Genomic DNA, 18,174 nt, shown 5'->3' with positions numbered 1-18,174 from the left:
TTCATAATTTTTACTTCCTTGCCTTACTGTGCACAATAACTTTGCTGATAGGTAAAGTGGTTTGTTTGCATGAGGTGTAAACACCAGCAGAACTGGTTCTCCACCGCACCAAACCGCACCATGCTCAAAATCTTATGGTCATAGTGGAAAGGCCCTAATACAGACACATGCACAAACACACAGGGCTGAAAACACGTCTCCCAACCTCCTGCCTTGGGCCTGGTGGAGATGTAAGCAAAGACAGATGATTTGAAGTATTTTGGTGCAGGTCCAGGTCAAGTCCTGAGCCTGTCATAGCAAGACTCTGACAGACATGTGGACTCAAGTCCAAGAGTCTTGTCTATACAGCTCTGGCCTGCTGTCTGTCTACTGTCAGCACAGTGCATTTGGTTACTTTCACCATATTCATCAGTGGAACCGCGGTCATGGTCAAACTAAATGCAATGCTTTTACAATTGTGTGCTTGTGAGGGTATGGGAGGTCCAGTTCAAATACAAATCGTGGCCTGGAAAGTTTGGGAAACCTTGCTCTATAGGTCTAGGACTCTAGGTCATCCTCAAACACGCCCTAACAACTGGATTATTGTGAAAATGAATTGTGTCTTTAATCCACTGTATCAATTAGTTGTGTGGTAACAATGCTTTAACGAAACATGCAAAGCATTAAGGAACAATTATCTCAGCTTGTAGAGCTATTTCATCAGAGCATATGCTGCCTTTTGAAACAGCTTCATAGTTATTGTTGTTTGAATCAGACAGAGACACAAAGGTGGGGAGTGTCTGTCTGATTGAAACAACTCTGTCTGTCTGTCTGTCTGTCTGTCTGTCTGTCTGTCTGTCTGTCTGTCTGTCTGTCTGTCTGTCTGTCTGTCTGTCTGTCTGTCTGTCTGTAGCCTGCATAGGCTATAGTAATATAGGCTAAATTCATAGTGAATCAGCAAAATAAAATAAAGAATACATTTCACACTGCTTTACATTCCACTATACTAGGCTACTCTTATCTCTCCCCTCTCTAGGGCACACACACACACACACACACACACACACACACACACACACACACACACACACACACACACTCACTCAGCGTTTTGCAAGGGGAAAATATGCGCAGAGAAGTGAGCTGTCACAAGATCAGTAGCCCTGCACTCTGTTAAACTCTTCTGAGAGTGTACACATTATATGGTACCAGATGCATCCGTACGGGTGCAAATTGTGTACTGTGTCTGTGTAGCCTACATTCTCAGTGGTGGGCAGCTCTACTTACTGGTACAGTAACAGTATCAGCCTATAAGTAAATGTACTTAACTGCATTTACTTATTATACTTTACCAGTAAGTACTTTTGTTATATTTATTTTGTGCAAGCTTATATAGATTTCACGTATTCACTACATTTAAAATATTGTCTATATTTTGCCCTAGAATTCTATAAGGGACTCTTAACTGGGACATAAATGTAGTCTACAAAAGTCTTACAGCCTTATTTCAAGGAGTTGAAATGGCATATAGATCTACAAGTTCTGCTATTTTCACTATTTTTGAACATTTCTGAAAATGTCTGATTTATTATTATTAATTATATTTAAAAACAATGCAATACACCAAAACATTAATAAAGGAAAATGTACCTCATAATTTGCGTATTATTATTATTATTATTATTATTATTGAGTATCTAGTGCTTTCCCGGATCTATCTAATAGTACTTCTTTGTCCACCATTCCGACTTAGAGTATTTTTAGTTTTTGACAGTTGCCAAGAAGAGTAGCAGGAGCTTTAATATAACGGGCGGAGGGACCCTGCATGGGGCCTGCGGGGCTGGTCCCTCCTGTCCTGTGCATGCACATACTGCTGCTGTACTACTTGCACTGTCTGTGTGTGCGTGCGTGCGTGCGTGTGTGTACATGTTGTGTTTATAGTGTTTATGGATGTTTTTGTCTCGTAGAACAGACTCCATGCAGCGATCAGAGGCACAGAAAGGCCAGAGGACCGTGTACAGTGCAGATATGAGGCGATACATTTAGCGACCGGAGGTGAGTGAACGTGTTTATTCAGCAACTTTGTGTCGTTTTGTAGTGTCACTGTCTGACTGCAAGGCCATGCGTTTCTATTGCTATGGGAGCTATTTCGTGCTATCGAGCTAAAACATTATGAATGATCAGCTCTCCAGATGAAGCAGACATGAGCGTTATTGTTGAATTAACTGTAGCAGTGCTAAACCGCGATGGCGGGTCGGTTTTTTTTGCAGTGCCTCCACTGGTTTTACTGGGAGCTGTAATAAAGAAAGTGGGGGAAAGGTTGAGTTCATGTTCTCTTCAACTCTCTTTGACCGTCCGTGTCGAACAGTGTGGTGGCAGAAAGTAATCTGTTGTTGTTATTTTTTACTTGAGTAATATTTGCAATAGCCGCTACCACCATATCAAATACTTTGTCAAAGGTAAAAGGTCTTTATAGCTGTGTTCAAAATGTTGCTTGAGTGAAAAGTGCAACATATATTGCCATCAACATATACTTGAAGTACAAAAGTAAATAATACTCACATTTCTTTGAAGTATACTTCTACAGTAAGCCAATAACGATTTAAATGTCATGGACATCACCTTGGAGATTTAAATCTCCAAAGTGACTAACTAAAGTTGTCAAATAATCGCAGTGGAGTAGTAGCCTACTGAAAAATAAATATTTGAATCTGTGATGTAGTGGAGTAGAGTAAGTAGAAAGTACTGTATCATAAAATAGAAATACTCAAGGATTTTACTTCACTTAAGTACTTCACTTATGTACTGTGTTTAATGTACTGTATTGTTACTTATGACTATACACCACTTTTTCACAACTGAGATACATTTGGAATACAAATAAGTGTGATTATTCTTGGGTGCGTTTGTCTGCCAGGCAGCAAGAAGGGCTACTGTTTGTTGTGGTGGTTAATATCAAGTGTTTAAAAAGGGAAAATCTTACGAATAAATCCAAAGCAATTTTATCCCCCTATACCTCCCCCAAACAGCTGAAATTAAACTGCTTGGGTGAGGGTTGGGTTTATGTCCAAAAGTGTGAGTGTGTGAGAGAGAGAGAGAAAGAAAGAGAGACACTGCCGTATACTACTGTATGTACTCTGTAGTACTGTATTGTAAATTAATATGCATTTGGCTGCAAAGTGCAAACCCTCCATCTGGCGTATATTTATATGTTTGTAGATCTTGTAGATCTGCTTTTTTCCCCCTAATAGCTGATGCATATAGGGTTAAAGTGGTTCAACTGATTGTGATGCTGTATTGACTCATTTTGACTCCTGGCACCTTGAGAGCCATTGGCCTATATTATGATGCTGTAGTTGCTGTTTGAGGCTTGGATGGAGGTGGTGGGCATAGGGCCTAGTGTGGGCTTCAAGCACCCCCCTGCCCCACCAAAAAAACACCATCATACCAAGAAGGTATGTCTGATGGTAGGGTTGCTGGGTATGGGATATGGTTATTATGGACCTGTCACCATATGGCCATGTTTTCTATCTATGTCCTCTCATCACTAAAGCGGGATCCGCTTGGAATTTCCGACAACGTGGCTTTTTTGTAATGGGGCGAGTCGGAATACTAATCAGAGCTACTACCTTGATTTTCAATGCCTTGTACTTAATGATACTATGTTGATTCTTGATTGTGGAACAGAAACAAGAGTTTTATAGACACAATGATTTGGTTAATTATTTGTTTATGTTGTTGATTAAGTTTATCATACAAGTAGATAACTTAATCGATGTAGGCCTACTACAGTGTAAACAACCTCCATTTTGAATAGAGTGAATCACATTCTTTGAGTTTTCGCTGTAAGATAATTAGATGATGTTAGATGCTAGATTAGATGCTTAGATGTTAGTTTCTCCATTTGTAACTGAGCGTACGGATGGAACCAAACGGACGGGTCTCAGAGTTGAATTCAACCATCCAGTGGGGTTATGCTGTCTGTGTACTAGACTGTTGGCCACTGTGTTGCCCTATGAAATCACATGATTGCCTGTCAAGCCAATATGAGTCAGTTCCTCTTTTGTGTATGTCTGTGTGTGTGTGTGTGTGTGTGTGCACGCACGCACGTGCGCTCATTTGATAAGTCATTTGATGGTAGACCGATGTGACCAGGCACATACACGCACAGCAACTCATTACAGACTGGAAAAGGGACTTTTACTTAGTAACTAGTTACTAGGTAATAACATTACTGTGATATTATGACATTCCTCGGTAACTAGCCCATTTAGACCGGAACAGTTTTCTGCAAAACTTGTCACTGTTCACTAAGGGAATTATTTCACAGACTCATAGTAGATAAAACATGAAATGACACAGAATCTTTCCCTGATTCAAAGTATAAAGTAGGTCACAACAGGTTGTAAAACGGGCTAGTAGTGTAACTTATTACAATTGCCAAAACTGTAATATTACATTTATTAATCCAAGCAATTTACTGTCATGTTTGTTACAATGAATAGTCGTGTACTTAAGTGTATATATTAAGTACCGTAAGTATCTAATAATAATATAAGTACATTTACTTAAGTAGGCTACTGTAACTTAAGTACAATTGTGAGTTATTTGTACTTGAGTAATTCAAATTTCCAATACTTTTCCTTCTACTACACAACATCTCAGAGGGAAATATTGTACTCCCTGTATCTACAACCTGGCAACGTGTTGTGATGTGATGCATTGTTTGCTTGTAGATCTGTTCTTTTATAGCATGTGCCCTCTCTCAAAGCTGCTATTATTATTACCGGTATTATGATTATTATTAACTGGTAATGCAACCAGTTACTCTTGATCACAAGTAATGCAACAACTTTTTAAAGGACTAATAAGTAATTTAGTAACATTCCTGGTTAACTTGCCCAACAATGCACAGGAGACTTCAAAGGTTATTTTTCGCGACCCAACTCAACGTAGATGCAGATGAAATGAGTGTCCATTCTGTCTTCAAAGTCAGAGGTCAAGTGTCTTGCCCAGGGACACATTGCCGCAGAGGCCTGGAATCAAACCTGGGACCTTCTATTTCAATGCTATTGAGTTGAGTGAAAAAGATACATATTCTACATTAAAAATGTAAAAAATGTCCACATAGCTACCTTCTTAAAATAATAATCTGAAGTCCTATTTTTTGAGTGGTGCAACCACTCCCTTACAGAGCTATGTGTGTGGCTGGCTGGCTGGGTAGCTGGGTAGTTGTTTTTCACCACCTGTGCGCAACCTAACACACACAAACACAGACGCACATATTAACTGTATGTATGATGATTTCGGGTGTGCCAGTACAGTACAGTTACTGTACACTACAGTACAGTAGAGGGACCCCCACACGGTAACTCTGTCATTTCTCAACCGTTTCGGACGTGGGGCGGCTCGCCGTAATCGGCCCGGCCCCCTGGGCATGTTTATGGGGGTCTGGATGTTCCGGGGACCCCCCAGGGACTCCCCGGGGACCCCCAGAGACCCCCACATTTCTCTACGGTTTCGGACGTGGGGCGGCTCGCCAGAACCGGGCCGGCACCCTGGCGGTGGTCCTGTGGGTCTGGAACTTCCGGGTACCCCACATGAAGTTGCACCACTCACTTCACAGTGTGATTTTTCAAGTTCTTTCTAAAAGAATAAAAAGCATTATGAAAAAGACTCCAGCCATTGTTTTAAGAAGGTGCTGATTATGCGGTGGAGAACATGGCTGTTTGTAGAGTCCATTCTGCCGTGAGGTGCAAAAGCCCACTCAGCAGCAGTGTTGCCATGTCCGCTTATAAGAAGTGTTGCTCATTTGGGCTTGTTTCTAATCTTAAGTGTAGTTACTTTAATACTGTTTTTTCACACTTTGGGCTTGTTTCTAAAGTAACTTTGTTTATTTGGGCTTGTTATAATGTTGTTTAAACCAGTGGTCCTGAAACATTTTCATTTCAATGACCCACAAATTAATATGCAATTGTCCACAAACAGTTATGACAAGATTGTTTTTCAAAATAGCAGATATACAAGCTCACAAAGCGTGGCGATGCGACACATTGTAAGCTCATACTGTTATTTTCAAAAAGCCAATGTGTGTATATGGGTGTAAAGTGCTCATGTTTTCATAGACGTGGTTGCTTATTTCTCTCGCGGCACAGTGAGGCCTGCACGCATGAGGTCTTTGAGCCAAGAATGTAGGTTAGGCCGCCGTGTCGTGTCGTGTCATGGTTAAAGATTATGGCTCAGGAGGAATGAATGAATGCACTGAATGACTGAAGTGGACGTTACGCATGTGTTTTTCTGTGGACGGGATTTGAAGCAGCACAGCCCTAATGCATACGCATACAGTTATTACAGTAGTAATTCTCCACCTTTGGAATTTCAACGATATGGAATGCATCATCAGACCGTGGACTCTCATTTCCTTTTATCATCTCTGGGACGCCAATCTGTGGCTCTGTGCTGTAGATTAATTCTCAGTGTTAATTTAACTCTGAGAGCTTACGAATGGAACCAAATGGACCATTGTTTCCATTCATACACTCTCGGAGTTACAAATTAGATATTAACACCTAGGTTCTCTCTCGTAGCTAAAACTCCAATTATGACAAATAAACTAAGAACATAAGTTACATTGGACTAATAGAGGGTATGATAGATACTATGGGTATAATAGAGACTATTATAGAGAGGGTATAATGGAGACTATGCGCATGCATAAAGTGAGTGGCAAAGTGAGTTTAACGTTGTTTAGCGTCTTTTAATGCAATCGGATGTATGGGCTGTCCCTATTAACCTAACCCAGAGTTGGGCCCCTGTTGGCCCTTGTACCTGATGTGGACAACGCCTGGCATACAAGCTTCAAGCTTGCTTCCGTTCCAGAAATATGAATAGCACGTTTTTGTTTGTCATGCGAGTTGATGTCACACGGTGTGTGTGTGTGTGTGTGTGTGTGCGCACGCAATACAAGCCCTTTTAATGTGCGCTAACGCCTTCAGCCAACTTGCCTGCCACACCGCAAGCAGTTGGAACGACATCTTGTGATTGCATGACGTTTTGGCTGCAATTAAATTATTTCAGTCAAAAGATGTGTTGTTCCATGGAGATGAATATAGTTTATGAAACACTGGGAATTTGATTAGGCTACTGAAAGGGAATGCTTTTGCTGTTTTCTTTAAACTTAAATACTTCACCCCCCCCAATAAAAATATGTTTTGTCCTATCAATTACTCTACGTGAACTGAACTCATAAACCCTTGAATTCAGGGAGATTTGTTTTTTGTTAATGTTGCATTCCCGAGACAATAATACGATATTTGACAAATTGGAGACCGTTTTAACAATAGCAAAACCATATTTAAAACATTCTCTTTGAACCTGAGCCATCATCAGCAGGCTCAGTGAGAGTTGTTTTATATAGTTATATAGTTTTATGTTGTTTGTGAGCTTGTAGCTTGTAACTCTGGAATAATAGATTTAGATTTAATACAAAGTTTTAGGAACTACTGATTTAGAAGGCATTTGTAGAATCGTGTGTTATTTGGAATGATGTCTTTGTTTTGTAGACCAACCCTTACCACGTTCCTAGTTCGTCAGACTGGGAATTGACTGTCAGGCTTTAGCGCCCATGTGGTACAACCCATAACTAGGGCTGTCACAAATGATGACATACTTGTCGATTAATGTCTCAAATAATTGCAATTAAGGATTTTATTGTGTTTCTGACATTGAACATTATGAATAGAAAATACATTTCTCTTTGGCTTTTAGGCTTTGTAAACAAAACTTGCATGGGGCAGATAATGATAAATTACATATTACCGTAGTCAAGTGTATATTTCAATAAAAACATGAATAAATGAAATGGCTGATCTACAAGCTCAAAACAAGTCGCGGCACGCTTTGGGCTTGTAGATCTGCTATTTCCAGTATTTTTTAAACAAGGAAGTAATTATGATGATGCCCATGATATGTTTTTTATTCAAATAAGTGTAAATAGCTCTATGTTCTGATAACAATCATTGCTTATAGAGTGTTTATTCAGTAACAGGGATATCCCTGTCTCTCTAGTGCTCTAGTTCCAGGTCACCAATTTCATCCAATCAGGAGAGAGTACCATTCGTCAGCTTAATTTGTATAGTGCTCCACTTCCTATTTTGTCTTCTCATTTATTTATTTAATCACTTCCAATTTCACTTGTATGATACTTGTATCCTGTATGAGTTCTTCCTCTTGATTGGCATAAATTGATATCCTGACCTGAAATTGTATTTCCTGTTTACTGAAGGGACAGGGAGACTACCGTTACTGAACAAAGAGTCTTGCGTAGCCAGACAACTATTCAATCTCTGAAGTCTCTATAGAGTCTGGAACTACACCTCCCTAATAGAGTCTGGAACTACACCTCCTGAAGGCTCTATACTATAGAGCCTTCAGGAGGTGTAGTTCCAGACTCTATTAGGGAGGTGTAGTTCCAGACTCTATATATCTGGGGAGGTGTAGTTCCAGACTCTATATATCTGGGGAGGTGTAGTTCCAGACTCTATAGACTCTATAGAGTCTGGAACTACACCTCCTGAGAGCTCTATAGAGTCTGGAACTACACCTCCCCAGATATATAGAGTCTGGAACTACACCTCCCCAGATATATAGAGTCTGGAACTACACCTCCCTAATAGAGTCTGGAACTACACCTCCTGAAGGCTCTATAGTATAGAGCCTTCAGGAGGTGTAGTTCCAGACTCTATTAGAACTACACCTCCTGAAGGCTCTATAGAGTCTGGGGAGGTGTAGTTCCAGACTCTATAGACTCTATAGAGTCTGGAACTACACCTCCCCAGATATATAGAGTCTGGAACTACACCTCCTGAAGGCTCTATAGAGTCTGGAACTACACCTCCCCAGATATATAGAGTCTGGAACTACACCTCCCCAGATATATAGAGTCTGGAACTACACCTCCTGAAGGCTCTATAGAGTCTGGATCTACACCTACCCAAATATATAGAGTCTGGAACTACAACTCCCCAAATATATAGAGTCTGGAACTACAACTCCCCAAATATATAGAGTCTGGAACTACACCTCCCCAAATCTTTACCTTTTATTTTTTTAACCCATTTTGACCTGAGATCAGATTCTAAAAATGTCTTTCTACATCCTGACAGTTTTCATGTTTTTATGTCAGTCGTTCTTCGATTTTTCAAAAATAGCAGACCTACAAGCTCGTAGAACGCCACTCGGGTTCCCGCCCCAAAATGGGTTAATTTATATTTCTGCTAAGCAGACAAGCTATATATGTTTTGATGATTTCGATTTATATTAGGATGTATTTGTGCGACTGTAAAGACGGAAGACGGAAGGAGGCGTCACATCTGCTTTATATTTTACTCATTATGAGAGTTTCCGCGTCCCAGAATGTATGACCGGAAGCATTTGAAAAACAATTGTGGGAGGCAACACTCTGGCCTCGCGAGACTACTGCACATCTATAGCAATGATATCAGAATATAAAGCTCTAAACTATAAAACATAACATAACATTTAAAACATACAAAAAAATCTATATTTCACTTACTCCACCTCTAACAACTCAGGAATGGAACCAAATGCATCCGTAAGGGTCTGCACACATTTGTATCTGAGTTACAAATGGAGATATTGACGTGTGTGTGTGTGTGTGTGTGTGTGTGTGTGTGTGTGCGTGTGTTTCCTCCTCCAGGCTGAATGAATGGAGACTTCGGGGGGCTCTGGCGGGCTCTCCCGTGAATACAAGCTGGTCATGCTGGGTGAAGGAGGGGTGGGGAAGAGTGGTAAGTTTACCCATGATGAGCATCCCGTTCAATCACTAAACCTAACAACCCTAAGGGTAGGGATGGGCAATTAACCGGAACTATGGACCAAAAACCGACAGGTTTTGAAAATAGGTTAAAATGGTATCAAGTGGAGGTCCTCGAAATGAAAACTATTGAGAATCACTGATCCCATGCCTATGATCACAGCACGCTATCTCACTCCTTGTACTATAGATAGAGCACCGAAGTCTGACGTCACTTTCAGTAGAGGGCGTCAGTCCCCAGGTTCATGTATTTGTTTAGTTGCATTGAAATCGCCATAGGAGGATTTTTAGATTGCTTCATATAAGAACTGTGTTTGAAAAATAAACATGTCACCCCGGCCGCTTCACTCATATGGATATGAAGAATCAACTGACTGAGAGAAAACGCTAATGTTACTGCTGCTGAATGAGTTAGATTTTCGCTAGAAGCAGACTGTATCATATATGAGTGACTGACTGTTGCAAACGATACAGAGACACCTCCCTGACAATAACGCCGAGACAGCTTGTTTATTTTTGGACCACAACGCTTATAGTAGACGATATTAAGATCACCCCATGTTATTCTCTATAGAGAAATTACTTCCGCGAACCAGGGGAATCGAAGGGATTAGCGAGTTACGTCAGGACTTCGGTGCTCTATTCAGAGATGCTGAAAGGTCTGCGCCCGACGCATATTATGAAGAAAGTACACATTCAACTCACTCAACAGTACTGTATCCTATGCAGGCCCCCAGTAAGGCTATCCAACGTTGAAGCTGCCACCACCTACTGGCGAAAAGAGGAACTGCAGCACTTTCATGGAGATGGACTGACGTTCATTATGTCATGTATGACGTTTGAGGTCCGGGGGCTTAACTTCCACTCGCTCGAGCCATTGAGTTATAATTAATTGCGAACGCAGTGAGCACTTACTATGAGACCTAGCAGATCATGTCTGTGCGTGCGTCTGTGTGTCTGTCCCGCTATCCAAATATGGAGTGTGTTGCATCAGCAATCACTCAGCTCCATATATGGGCACAAAAGGGGCCAGGTCCACTCAGCTCCATATATGGGCACAAAAGGGGCCAGTGATTTGTTTGTTGTGGACCTGGCCCCTTTTGTGCCCATATATGGACACAATTTATTCTAATTGTTATTGCAATTTACGATCTGCGTTCGCTTCCCGCGTTCGCGCGTCTTACTCGTTATACTTCCGGCAGTCTTCTGGGGGCTTCAAAATGCCACTGAGCAACTTCATCGAAATGAATAGCTTGGGGGCGGGGCTAGCGCTCCGGTTCGGTCTCTATCCTTTATAGCTCTATGATCCTATGTTAACAACAAATTCCATGTTAAAAAAACATTCCACGGACACTGCCGTTTTGCATGGAATCTTACTTTATTCTACATTATGAACGAACATAAAAGTTTGAGTATAACACCCGGAGCTGAAACGTGTTTCTGTGAGTCTGTGACGTGACATGAGCTGACCTGATTGTGTGGGTCACACGTCTTAGTAGAACAATCGGCCCGCCGAAACGTCCACATCGACATTTCTTGTTTTGACGGCAACAGAAAATTGCAAGCACATTTTCTAAGTCAAAGTGTACTGTAGCTGCTGATGAGCACATCTCTACCTCAGCCTGTGCTCGGTCTACCACGACTACAGCGTCTGTCTCAATTTTACCCGTGCTACTACTTCATCCCAAGGTTGTTGCGAACGCAGTGAGCACTTACTATGAGACCTAGCAGATCATGTCTGTCTGTCTGTGTGTGTGTCGGTCTGTCTGTGTGTCTGTCCCGCTATCCAAATATGGAGTGTGTTGCATCAGCAATCACTCAGCTCCATATATGGGCACAAAAGGGGCCAGGTCCACTCAGCTCCATATATGGGCACAAAGGGGGCCAGGTCCACATATACAGTAACAGCGGGACAGACACACAGACAGACAGACAGACAGACAGACATGATCTGCAGGGTCTCAGCTGCGTTCGCTTCCCGCGTTTGCGCGTCTTACTGGTTATAGTTGAGACCGTGGGTCTTCAACCTTCAAGCCAAGGACCCAAGGCCACCGGTCTGAATGTCTATTGAGGGATGCCTGGTCTAATTTATTTTCCCCGACCGGCGCTGGTGCATGCCATGGTCTAAGCAGTTTCCATTTTGCTGTGTAATAGTCGTTGCTTATTGGCTGCATACTGTACGTGCAGTAACTTCAGATGCTCTTAGTCTCGACTCAATCAAGGTGTCAGATGGGCAACAATGACAAATAATGTCCCTGCACTGACCCCCACTACATTAACCCATTCTGACCTGAGATCAGATTCATGCGATGTTTCCACTGGACACACACTGGGTCTGATCAACCCATTCTGACCTGAGATCAGATTCTAAAAATGTCAGTCGTTCTTCGAATTTTTCAAAAATAGCAGACCTACAAGCTCGTAGCGCGCCACTCGGTGGCGCGCTATGAGCTTGTAGATCTGCTGTTTTTCAATAGCTAAAGCATGACATGATGCTAAACACCAAAACGGGTTCCCGGTCAGAATGGGTTAAAACTGTGTTGCAGATTAAACCTTTCCATAGATTTCATAGAGGGCTTCATAGACTTGTTTGACATGCATTATCTATTCTATTAATATGTTGGGATTTTTTTAAACACTCAATGCTTGGTCTGCTCTTTGTCCTACACCAACTCTCTCCGAAAATAACATTTGCGAGGCGTTGTGAGCTTGTAGATAGTCTATTTTTAGCTATTGTCAGACAGAGATTTGTAGTTACTCTTGAGGACCCCCTTGTGCACCCGGAGCCCCTGTTGAAGACCCCTGGTTAGATTGTTGAATTTGTTTTTATTTGCATGTATTGTGTGAAAAAAGACAATCTAAAGATTTATTAAAAGTTAAAACTGGTACAGCTAAAACAAATAATTGCAATATAGATTTTCATGTAACCAAACCTTTCATTTGTCAAAAAACTATGTTCAATTAATTCATCTAACAGATTTTATTGGGGCTTGTAAAATCTCCCTGGGACCCATCTAAAAGACCAGCCTTGGGCCATTACATTGAAAACCTATTATGTTTTTTGCTCAGGAGCATCCAACACATGTACAAGACGGGTACACCAAAAAGCAGTGGTTCTCAACCTGTTCTGGATCAGGGTCCCGTCCACTTGAAAATCTTGAAAACGTTCGCCGCCCAGCCATCTGACCACATGTTAAGCCATCTGACCTGTGTGTTCTGGGTTGGATCAATGGAATGAACCTAGTGCACTTTACAGGGATAGTTCACCCCACAAATTATATTGATTACCCACCCCATGGAGACTTGAATTCATGGATATTTTTTTGTTTTTGTCACATTCCTAGCCAATATGTTGATGGCCAGCAGTGGTCCCCTATGGAGACACAGAGTCTCCCTTGTGTCTCCACACGGAACCACTGCCGGAATTACAAAGAAGACTTAGGGCTATATCTTGCGCCCCCCCCTTAACCCTAAACTAATTTGCCATTTTTTACTATTTAAAAAAACCTTTTAAAATAGCCGATCTACAAGCAATCTACATGGCAAATACGTTTAGGTATAAGGGTGGCGTAAGATGGAGTCCTTGATGTTTTAAAGATGAGACACACACACATACACCTGCACACGCAGTCACGCACTATTTTGGTGCCCACTTACAATACCACCACCACAACCAGTGGTCCTGGCCTACAGGTTACTTGAGAAGCACTGTCAATGCCATAGAGAAATGTCCTCATCATGTCATGTCTTGTCATTCTGTGTCTGTCTCTCAGCGATCATCATGCAGTTCATCAGTCACCGGTTCCCAGAGGACCACGACCCCACCATAGGTGAGACAGAGACCTCCTTCTGATCCTTCTGTTTTTTTTATGTCCGGTGGGGGATATATGTTTTATCCCTGCTTCTGGTCAGAGGCATGCTTTTCCTTTTTTATATTGTTGCTGTTGGGTCTGACGTTTTGTGTTTGTAATGCCCTACTTCAGTGGTTCTCAAACCTTTTAGCCCGTGACCCAAAAGAGACACGTGTTGTTTGTCTCCCGGGGACCCAAACTAGTGGAAATGGCACATCTACAAGCTTCGCACCGCATTGTGAGCTAATTGTAGATGGCCTATTTTGACTACTTCTTAAACATTCATTTTCAAATGTATGGAATTTCTTAATTTTTTCTATCAACAAAATCATTGTATTTGTTTTTAATTCGTGCCAAACGTTGCTTTTTGGGGGGGAATGTTTTTTGAAAAAGTGCATCTTCAACACTACCACATCATTTATACCAGAATTTTGGCCCAGAATACAAGTTTTTATTTGTAAGTAAGTGTGAGTGGTAAGATTGAATCCTCCAGTCAGATATAGAAAGGTCTAATGTGAACTGGGATGAGTTGTTGGACGTGGATGACTGCAGACCAGATGTGGGATGGTTTGACACTTGGCTACAGTTTATTAAACAGAAATGTATTTCGTATTACCGCGGTCCATAAACACTACGAGACACAGTCAAGCTGTCACAGGCCAGCTCAGCTCTTTCTTTGACCACGTAAGCCCTATTTTAATATATAACCCATTAAGACCATAGGCTTTTTCTAAAAAATGTCTCAATCCTAACCCTTTTCTGAAAAACCCATGTTATACTGTATGACTGGTTCTCCAAACGTTAAAAATGTATTTGGCCGTGGACCATCCATCTCAAAATATTCAGTTCCAGGGACCCCCGGAAGCAAAGTGGTGCTTATTAAAAGTGTTATGTAGTATTTTAGGAATTGAAAATAACTTTAGAGAACATAATGTGGGTATGTTGTGTTCAGAGGATGCTTACAAGACCCAGATCCGCATCGATGACGAGCCTGCCAACTTGGACATTCTAGACACCGCAGGACAGGTAAACAATCCATGCATCCATTTCTGTTATCTCTTTTTAAACTTCGTGTGTTTGTTTAGAATCTACTGTCGAGTAGCAACCAGCTGCGGTCTGTTGCTGCTGTTTATAACATCCTGCAGTGCGCTCTGATTTAAAGTGTTACCCGCCCGCGTTACAGTTCAGTACCGTTCCGCCCGCGTTACAGTTCCGTACCGCCTGTCCCCGTACTCGTGAACTTATATAAGTATATTTTTCACTCGCCAAACTCGGGCACCCCACAGGGTATCCGCAGATACCCGGCCCGTAGCAGGACTCTGCCTCCACCATCTGTGTGTGAATCCAAAGCAAGCACTTTGGATATACTGTAGGTTCTCTATATCGGTGGTTCCCAAACGAGACCCAAAAGAGAGATTAGACCGGGGACCCAAACTATAAAAGAACGAAAATAGCCGATCAACAAGATTGCAATGTGGCGCGTTGTGCACTTGTAGATCTGCTATTTTCACTACTTCTTAAACACATTATTATTTTTCTTTTATTCCTTCTTGAAATTACCGAAACATTTTTATTGATGAATTTATTTTGTATTTTTTGTATTTTTTATTTTTTAAATAATAATAATACAAACTTGTGTGCGTGACCCACAAATGTCTCCCGACCCAGTGTTTGGGAACCAGTAAATAAGTATGCCTTGCCGAGCCATGAGGCCCACAGGGCAGGAGCCCATCTCCTGTTTCTGTAGCGTGAGGCAGCTTGATTTACAAGTACACCCCCTGGACATGACGCTAGTATGTATGTCGCAGGGAACCAGCAGCTCTATGTAAAATGTGCCATTTCCACGTATGGTTTCTTGGCGTGTGTGCGTCCACTAGGCGGAGTTCACCGCCATGAGGGACCAGTATATGCGAGCAGGCGAGGGCTTCATCATCTCCTACTCCATCACTGACCGGAGGAGCTTCCAGGAGGCGCGGCACTTCAAGCAGCTCATTGACCGCGTGCGGCGCACCGCCGACACCCCGGTCGTACTGGTGGGCAACAAGTCTGACCTGGCCCACCTGCGCCAGGTGAGGACCATGCTTGTGATTGTGAATACAGCTGGTATTAAAGCTGCAATCAACTTATCTGAGTGAAATAACAGTTAACACAATGTAACTATTATTGTCTTAGTGTTTCGTCGACTAAAACAACAAAAACTAAAAATGTTTGTCGACTACCTTTTTTCACTGAGGAAAAAAAACTAAAAAAGCTACGGTGACTAAAAGTAAAGCCCAAACCACACCAACTCAACTCCTTGCGTTGACCTTTTTTTATTCTGTGAATCAAACACAATTCCACTAAGACTTCCTGATCTCACAAGTTTTCTCCTGTGCTCGTCCCGCCTTGTGATCAAACCCAGGTGGCGGTGGAGGAGGGCCGCGAGCTGGCCCGCGAGTTCCAGTGTCCGTTCTTCGAGACGTCGGCGGCGTTCCGCTACTACATCGACGAGGTGTTCACAGCGCTGGTGCGGCAGATCCGCCAGCGTGAGGCCAAGTCGGTGCGCAGTGGCGACCGCAAGGCCCGGCGCAGCCGCTCATTCTGGGGACGCATCCGCCTCACCTTCCACAAGAAGCACGACACGCAGCACTGAGGGACGCTGTCCACACACACACACACACACACACACACACACACACACACACACACACACACACACGCACGCTACATGCGCACACAAGCACACAGGGGTGCACAACTTTTTGGAGCTGGCATGTCGGAGACGAGAGAGACAGACGGGCAATCATGAAAGACGGTGAGCCTATTCGTCTCACGCTATAGTGGAATGCAAGACACACTCCTTGTACACTGGGGAACCTGTTTTTTAGCTGAATAGAAACGGGTGTTAATTGCACTTATCAGAGCTGTTCTGATGTGTGCGAGTGACGTGTGGTGCACCTGACATCTTTAAAATACAGCTCTGCTAGCTCAAAAAATCCCTGCACACACACACACACACACACACACACACACACACACACACACACACACACACACACAGAACTCTACCATGGATATGCATCTGGTGTGGGAGGAACTGAAGAAATGTCCTGCCCACACGTGGTGATACCGACCTGTCGGTGGGCTCAGATCACAGCAGAGGGTATAGATATCATAACAATTGAACCCCAGCGTCAATATTCTTTGGGGAACATGACCAAACAAGCTTTGATCTCGTTGATCCGCTATTTTGGCGTGAAGAGATTTGGTGTAGAAGGAATTCAAGTCAAGTTCTCTAAGACTACATCCGTTTAAGTGGTTAAAATCCATTCAAAGTGACCCAAGTGACTCAAGCGATTGTAAACGTGACCAATCTGCTGACCTTTTGGGGGCTGGTGTCCGACCTAGGATTCCGTTCTTTGCTTAAACCCATCCCAACGGTCCCAAGTACTGCTGTTCCTTCCGACCACTGAGAAGGAGGTTCGTCGTGAGCCGTTTTTTTGGGCCAACATCACAGAGGTGGAAGAAGCTCACGGAGAGACCCCAACCACTGTCATCTCACTAGAGACAAACGAATACGGTCTGGTCTGCAATCCACACAAACTGCAACCTAAGCACGCTAGGTTTGCAAAGAATATACAGTACATGAATTTACACAAATATGGTAGTATTTTGAGCTGTAGCAGCAGCACCACCTTCTGGTGAAAGAGGAATTCTGAACGTCAAGGCTCTTCTGCGTGGTGCACTTGAGCCACGGTTCTCCTTTATTCCATTTCCCATGTTGGCATGCTGGGCTGTGGGCAGTGCCCACAGGAGTGCTGTTTTCTGGTTTGTAATTAATTTGACTTCCGTTGGCGAGAAAGAAAACTTCAAAGAAAATGGATGCCAACGGCGGTCGATGCACGGCGCTTATTTCCTATTATTGGTTGGCGCCCGGTCGATGTTCACCAGTGTTGAACTGAACACGTCACGAGCGTCCGCCACTTTTGGTTTGTCCGAGCCTTAATGGAAAATGTATGCGTTGTCAACAATAACATTTTGAACTGAACTTTTATTTTCTGTATTTAACGGGGGGGAAAGGTGTCAACGTGACTTTGACTTTGCGTTTGCAGGTGAAAACGCAGCATTGTTTGGGGGGGTGGGTGGGGGGGCTGACACGGCTTCTCAACGAAGTATGAGTTAGCCTCACATGAAAGAGAGCGACTCGTATAGAGAAATAGGGCTTGGGCCTGTCACATCGTTGCTGTTGGGTGGAAACCTTGTATGTTCAAAACGGTTCCTTTTTTTTGTTCTTTTTTTAAACGTTTTCAAATAGTGAAAAAGGCTGATGCGACACGGCACTCTTGAACGAGAAAAAAACCTGGAGATTACAGGGTTTCTGCCTGACGGCAACGGTAGACTGTATTCAAATTCGTCTTATTCAGCAGGGCAACGAGTGTGTGACGTGACACTCCGATGTTTCTAGATATTCACTTCCATTTCACAGTGCGACGCCTTATTAGCACTGTGTCGTTTTCATTTCTTTTTTTT

The 18,174-nt window shown here is 42.7% G+C and overlaps 1 protein-coding gene across 3 annotated transcripts; it reads left to right on the top strand.

Annotated features, from left to right (window-relative positions):
* Positions 1-1,886: 1,886 nt before the first annotated feature.
* Positions 1,887-17,715, top strand: rit1 (Ras-like without CAAX 1). 3 transcript variants are annotated; one of them, XR_013965636.1, is made up of 7 exons: positions 1,887-2,034; positions 9,698-9,788; positions 13,588-13,644; positions 14,618-14,691; positions 15,543-15,734; positions 16,067-17,311; positions 17,355-17,715. XR_013965636.1 is itself a non-coding variant. In XM_080787400.1 (6 exons), the coding sequence occupies exons 2-6, from the start codon at positions 9,707-9,709 to the stop codon at positions 16,295-16,297; spliced, it is 636 nt and encodes a 211-aa protein (XP_080643526.1). In that variant the 5' UTR covers positions 1,887-2,034; positions 9,698-9,706; the 3' UTR covers positions 16,298-17,715. The 3 variants fall into 3 exon arrangements, 2 of the variants coding, with proteins under 2 accessions (XP_080643526.1, XP_080643527.1); XM_080787400.1 differs by having other exon boundaries at positions 16,067-17,715; XM_080787401.1 differs by lacking the exon at positions 9,698-9,788 and having other exon boundaries at positions 16,067-17,715.
* The last annotated feature ends 459 nt before the right edge of the window (positions 17,716-18,174 follow it).

This window comes from Protomyctophum bolini (genome assembly GCF_963924005.1).
Source record: "Protomyctophum bolini genome assembly, chromosome: 17".
Taxonomy (NCBI): Eukaryota; Metazoa; Chordata; class Actinopteri; order Myctophiformes; family Myctophidae; genus Protomyctophum; species Protomyctophum bolini.
The sequence above is the reverse complement of the archived record's forward strand: the minus strand, read 5'-3'. Positions and strand labels throughout refer to the sequence as shown.

Bases quoted from the DNA above. Each gene is read 5' to 3' on its own strand.
- rit1 (XM_080787400.1), top strand. From the start codon at position 9,707: ATGGAGACTTCGGGGGGCTCTGGCGGGCTCTCCCGTGAATACAAGCTG. The intron at 14,692-15,542 runs GTAAACAATCCA...TGCGTCCACTAG, and splicing joins TTCTAGACACCGCAGGACAG to GCGGAGTTCACCGCCATGAG. The intron at 15,735-16,066 runs GTGAGGACCATG...GATCAAACCCAG, and splicing joins ACCTGGCCCACCTGCGCCAG to GTGGCGGTGGAGGAGGGCCG.